This window comes from Colobus angolensis, unplaced genomic scaffold, assembly GCF_000951035.1.
Source record: "Colobus angolensis palliatus isolate OR3802 unplaced genomic scaffold, Cang.pa_1.0 Scaffold28, whole genome shotgun sequence".
Lineage (NCBI taxonomy): Eukaryota > Metazoa > Chordata > Mammalia > Primates > Cercopithecidae > Colobus > Colobus angolensis.
The window spans coordinates 8,033,797-8,040,083 of record NW_012116043.1 but is presented as its reverse complement, the minus strand read 5'-3'; the positions used below and the strand labels follow the sequence as shown (position 1 = coordinate 8,040,083).

The 6,287-nt window shown below is 47.4% G+C and overlaps 1 protein-coding gene across 1 annotated transcript; it reads left to right on the top strand.

The window, feature by feature from the left end:
* Positions 1 to 2,852: 2,852 nt before the first annotated feature.
* Positions 2,853 to 5,361, top strand: LOC105516361 (cytochrome c oxidase subunit 6A1, mitochondrial). Its single transcript, XM_011948560.1, has 3 exons — positions 2,853 to 2,986; positions 3,136 to 3,278; positions 5,092 to 5,361. Exons 1-3 carry the CDS (start codon positions 2,884 to 2,886, stop codon positions 5,173 to 5,175), a joined length of 330 nt encoding a protein of 109 aa, XP_011803950.1. The 5' UTR covers positions 2,853 to 2,883; the 3' UTR covers positions 5,176 to 5,361.
* The last annotated feature ends 926 nt before the right edge of the window (positions 5,362 to 6,287 follow it).

Genomic DNA, 6,287 nt, shown 5'->3' with positions numbered 1-6,287 from the left:
CAGCCTGGCCAACATGGTGAAACCCTGTCTCTACTAAAAATACAAAACTTAGCCAGGCGTGGTGGTGGATGCCTGTAATCCCAGCTACTCTGGAGGCTGAGGCAGGAGAATTGCTTGAACCCAGGAGGCGGAGGTTGCAGTGAGTCGAGATTGTTTCACTACACTCCAGCCTGGGTGACAGAGCAAGACTCTGTCTAAAAAAAAAAAAAGAAAGAAAGAAAGAAAAAAAGGTGAGAGGGTCTCCTGCGGCCCGAAGTGGAATGAGGAAGTTGAATAGTTATCATACGAGGTACAGTGAGCTGAACATCACCGGGGAACCAGTGGCCAGGGTCAGGATGTAACCAGGAAGGGCTTCCTGGAAGAGGTGAGAACCAAGTGTCATGTGTACAGACAGAGGTGGGGAACCATGTGGGGCTGGCCTGAGCAGAGCCTCAGGTGTAGATGAGTGTATGAGCATCAACAGGGACCAGTAAGGAAAAATAACTGAGCACCAAATTCTATGGGGTCACAGAGGTAGATGATACTGGGGGTCTGCCCTCCAAAGCTGACAATCTAGCGAGGGAGAAGGTTGAGGGGTGGGGGTAGGAACACAGAAATAAGTAATAGCTATCACTGTGCACCCCGCCCCCATGTGTCAGGCTTTCTACCTACATGGACACATTTAAGCTCACAACATCTCTGGAAGATCCAGTTCCAGAACATCTCTGGAAGTGGCATGAGCCACTGCGTGCACCCCCCAGGAGCTCTTGATCTGAGGCACAAACATGCTTAGGGGGTTTCCAAATATATTTTATGGTCACCTCTTCTCCCAACAATGTCTGCTATACTGTGTGTTTACACATAGGTGTGTTTTTAGAGGAAAGGGTTCAAAGCTTTCATTACACTCTTTTTTTTTTTTTTTCTAATAAAGACAAAAGCTTTGTTGCCCAGGCTGGTCTCAAACTCCCAAGCTCAAGCAATGTGTCCACCACCTCAGCCTCCCAAAGTGTTGGGATTACAGCCATGAGCCACCACGCTGGTCCTCATTACATTCTCAAAGGCGCCTATAAAAAAAAAAAAAAAAAAAAAAAGAGGCCGGGCGTGGCTCACGCCTGTAATCCCAGTACTTTGGGAGGCTGAGGCAGATGGATCACAAGGTCAGGAGATGGAGACCATCCTGGCCAATATGGTGAAACCCTGTCTCTACTAAAGTATAAAAAAAATTTAGCCAGGCATGGTGGTGCATGCCTGTAATCCCAGCTACTCGGGAGGCTGAGGCAGGCGAATGGCTTGAACCCGGGAGGTGGAGATTGCAGTGAGCTGAGATCGTGCCACTGCACTCCAGCCTGGCAACAGAGCAAGACTCCGTTTCAAAAAAAAAAAAAAAGTTTACTGTCATTTTATGTTATATACTTTCTTTTTTAAAGTTTTATTTTTAAAGCTGCTTTTAGACAAGTAGAAGGAAGAAAAAGGAAGGAAGAAGGGGGTAAGGAGGAAAGAATTTTGTAGACAAAATTTAACAGATGTCAATTTTTTTTTTTTTTTTTTTGGGTCACCCAGGCTGGAGTGCAGTGGCATGATCTCAGCTAGTCACTGCAACTTGCCCTCCTGGGTTCAAGCGATTCTTGTGCCTCAGCCACCTGGGTAGCTGGGATTACAGGTGTGCGCCACCATGCCCAGGTAATTTTTGTATTTTTAGTAGAGTTGGGGTTTCACCATGTTGGCCAGGCTGGTCTTGAACTTGTGATGTCAAGGGATCCGCCAGTCTCTGTATCCCAAAGTGCTGGGATTACAGGCGTGAACCACCACTCCTGGCCAGATGTCAATTTTTGTTTCCACAATTTCAAGGAAGAGAAAGCCAGTGTGACCAGAGGTCAAAAGATGAGAATGTTGGCCGGGCACGGTGGCTCATGCCTGTCATCCCACTATTTTGGGAAGCCGAGGCAGACGGATTACCTGAGGTCAAGAGTTTGAGACCAGCCTGGCTAACATGGTGAAACACTGTCTGTACTAAAAATACAAAAAAAAAATTAGCTGGGCTGGACGTGGTGGTGCACACCTGTAATCCCAGCTACTCAGGAGGCAGGAGAACTGCTTGAACCTGGGATGGGGAGGTTGCATTGAGCCGAGATTGCACCACTGCACTCCAGCCTAAGTAACAAGAGTGAAACTCCGTCTCAAAAAAAAAAAAAAAAAAAAAAAGATGAGACTGTTGAGTCAGGATTAAGATCCAGATCTGCTGGCACCAATTTCAGTGCTCTTTATACTTTCTGTTGCTATTCATTCATTCATCCATTCATTCAGCAAATTTTTATCAAGTATCTGGTATGTGCCAGGTATGATTCCAAATTACACCATTCCCAGATTATTTTGAGAATGCTGCAGTGCCAAACTCTTGGTATCACAGACTGTATATTCCAGTGGGGGAGATAGACAAAATAATATAATAATGACGAAGGCGCAATGTTATGTGCTATGAAAAAACGCAGTCAGAGGATGGCGAGGAAGGGGAACGGAATTTTAGATAGGGCGTTCTGGGCTCAGAACCTCCAGATGCCCGTCCATGGACTCCAACGAAGAGAGCGATTCCAGGTACCGGGGAACCCCGCACAAACCTCTCTTGAGCTTCCGCCTCGCCCAGGTGGGGACGGTAGGGAGACCAGTGGGCACACGCATGCGCACGAAGGAAACGGCAAAGCCTGAAGGAAGGCGTAGAGCGCATGCTCTCTCTTGCCCGAGACGCCGAGGACTTTGACCAGGACTCTCTCGGCCCGGATGATAGTGCTCAGGTTAATGCCACCGGGAGGGCGGTGCCCAATAGTAACTTCCTTTAGAGGTTGTAGTCCTGCCCCCAGAGCCAATTTTCTACTTCCGTTTCCGGCGCTGCGGCAGTCCAGGTCGAAAATGGCGGCAGTTGGTGCGTCCCGGGTTTCTCGGCTGCTGGGTCGGTCCGGCCCACAGCTGGGGCGGCCTATGTCGAGTGGCGCCCATGGCGAAGAGGGCTCAGGTATTGGGGCCGGGGTCGACAGGTCGGGCCTCAGCCCCACTCGGGCGAGGCAGGGCGGGACTGTGACCTTGGCCCGAGGCCTTGCGGGAGGGAAAGTGAGACCCGGGTCCGCCCCATACCTGGGCTGAGCGGTTGTGGCTTCTCCGTAGCTCGCATGTGGAAGACCCTCACCTTCTTCGTCGCGCTCCCCGGGGTGGCAGTCAGCATGCTGAATGTGTACCTGAAGTCGCACCACGGAGAGCACGAGAGACCCGAGTTCATCGCCTACCCCCATCTCCGCATCAGGACCAAGGTACGCCCTTGCACATCTCTTCAAGCGTCCGTTCTCTTTTCGTTATGTGTGCCTTAGTGCAAGTTCTTCATTCTCTAAAGGCATGGGTGCCAGGCGTGTACAGCTTGTTTATCCTCACAGACAGAAAATGTATTTTCTTCCATTTTGTGGAAGGACAACTGACACTTGGGATTACGTCCCAATTTTCTTTTTCAAGGGCATACAATAAGTGCCCTTCAGTTTCCCTTTTCTCCGATTCATCCTACTTCCTGCCTTCTGAGACAGTTCTGAAACAGGTGTCCGTTGTGTAAAGTTTGGAGGTTTGGGAAATCTAATTAGAGTGGCAAAGTCTGAAGCGAACCCAGCTACATGGGGGAGGCTGAAGCAGGAGAATCCCTTGAACCTAGGAGGCGGAGTTTGCAGTGAGCTGAGATCGTGCCACTGCACTCCAGCCTGGGCGACACAGCGAGACTCTAGTCTCAAAACAACAACAAAACATGGGCATCTGGCAGCTACTGGTTGCATAATGAAGAGGCTGACAGCTTTCTGTATTTCCAACCACTGTCTTATCTTCTCGACTATTTTGTTGGCTGTTGATGTAGATACATTACAATGATTTGTCCTCTGTTGTTTGCTGTATCTTTAACAAGGGCTTATTCTGATTCTTTAATACTGGCCGTGCGCGGTGGCTCACGCCAGTAATCCCAGCACTTTGGGAGGCTAAGGCGGGTGGATCACCTGAGGTCAGGAGTTCAAGACCAGCCTGGTCAACATGGCAAAACACTGTCTCTACTAAAAATACAAAAAATAGCCGGGTGTGGTGGCGGGCGCCTGTAATCCCAGCTACTTGGGAGGCTGAGGTGGGAGAATCGCTTAAACCCAGGAGGCGGAGGTTGCAGTGAACCGAGATTCGGTCATTGCACTACATCCTGGGCAACAGGAGTGAAACTCTGTCTCAAAAAATAATAATAATAATAATATACTTAGCCAAAAGGCCAAGAAGTGATGGAAAAATAATTATTATTACATCACCTAGCCCATATAGGACTGGCCTTGTAGAAACTTAACCTAGACTCTTGAATTTTTTGAGTCTTTGAGCAACACTCCCACCCTCGTACAGTGGAATTAGAAGTCAGACAGTAAAGGTTTCTCAGCCTCAGCACTGTTGACATTTGGGGCTGGGTGATTCTTGTTGGGCCATATCCTTGGCCTGTACCCACTAGGTGGCAGTAGTACCTGCTCAACCTTGCTCCCCCTTCCCTTCTCCCGCCCCACCACAATGTCTCCACATATTACCCATTGTCCCCAGGAGGGGCAGAATCACCCTGGGTTGGAGATTGTTGCCTTAAAGTAATGCTTTTCAAAGGTAATAGGCAAGATAATTGAGGGTGGACTGCCGTTTCCCAGCCCAGATATTGTTTGAAGTCTGAGATGGTGCCAGAAATCTGTATTTAATTAAGCATCTCCCTCCCCTAATACTGACTGCCAACATTTTGATACAGGTGATTTGAGGATTACACTTTCATAAACACAGCACTGGATATACTAGTTACAAGGGAGAGGATTATGAGTACCTAACTTGAGCTTGCATTTTCTGCCACCCATATTTGGTTCTGGAATTAAAACTATCCTGTAGCCAGGATAACTTTAAGGGCTCCCCTGGTAGTTATAAGAGCTCATTAAATAATGAGAAGGTTGAACTATGCCAGTAGATAAAGGACTAATTTCCATTTTGTTTTTGTATATGATCTGTAGCCCTGTTATAAGCAGTTCATGACAGTGTTCTTTCTGAATTATTTTCTGGAATTATCTAACTGACATCTTCACTTGACAGCCGTTTCCCTGGGGAGATGGTAACCATAGTCTATTCCATAACCCTCATGTGAATCCACTTCCAACTGGCTATGAAGATGAATAAAGAGAATCTGGACCACTACCTGGGCACCAGGGACCACAGCACTGGTTTGGACCATTACTCTGCACATGGACCAGAAAAAGTATACGGGACCTTAAGCTCATCTTCTTGTATCAAACGATGACTGGTATACTGGTCTTCCATCCCTTTGCTTGTGGCAGGAGATGGCTTAAATAAATAACTTAGACTAGTCATGAGTTGATTTACTTTCTTTAGTTACGTTTTTTCGCAGAAATTAGCATTTGCAAGCTGAAAAGAAATTGGCATTAGTTATTTCTGTTTCCACAGTGAAGGTCTAGGCTGCTGTTTAGTGTTACAAGTCCAATTCAGCCCACTGAGTGTTTGTAACAGTCCCTCTTGGTTTATTGTGCCTGATGTGGGTAAAGGGACCAAGTGTAGCAGTGCTAATTAAGCATCAAGATTAGTCCTTGGCCAGGTGCGGTGGCTCATGCCTGTAATTCCAGCACTTTGGGGGGCTGAGGCTGGCGGATCACCTGAGGTCAGGAGTTCGAGACCAGCCTGGCCAACATGACGAAACCCTGTCTCTACTAAAAATACAAAAATTAGTTGGGTGTGGTGGCGCGTTCCTATAGCTGGGTGTGGAGTCTTGAACCCGGGAGGTGGAGGTTGCAGTGAGCCAAGCTCGTGCCACTGCAATCCAGCCTGGGCAACAGAGCGAGACTCTGTCTCAAAAAACCTATGGTCCTTGACGGGCCTGAGATTTCAAAGACATTGAATGGCTAGCAGAATGGCTGCATTTTACACCTGAAAGAGGTACTTGTATTTCTCAGGAGGAAGTGCTTGATCTGGGTCTCATCTTTTTCCTGTCCCACTCCACTAGCATTTACTGCAGAATCTTCCCTGTAGTCATAATTTTCTCAAACATGTCAAGTTCTTACCTTGAAGTAATCTCCTTCAGGGCTGGTAGGGTCAGAAATCTTAAGAGAAATAAAGGGAGTGTGACACATTTCTGCTTATTGACTTTTTTCTGGAATTAAAACTATCCTGTTTTAATGGATACTAAATGGCAGTAGTAGTAGTAGTTACAGAACCACTCTGAGAGGGCAATTAATTGCAATCAAAATTTAAAACCTTTATTTTGGCCGGGTACAGTG

Bases quoted from the DNA above. Each gene is read 5' to 3' on its own strand.
- LOC105516361 (XM_011948560.1), top strand. From the start codon at position 2,884: ATGGCGGCAGTTGGTGCGTCCCGGGTTTCTCGGCTGCTGGGTCGGTCC. The intron at 2,987-3,135 runs GTATTGGGGCCG...GCTTCTCCGTAG, and splicing joins CCATGGCGAAGAGGGCTCAG to CTCGCATGTGGAAGACCCTC. The intron at 3,279-5,091 runs GTACGCCCTTGC...TTCACTTGACAG, and splicing joins ATCTCCGCATCAGGACCAAG to CCGTTTCCCTGGGGAGATGG.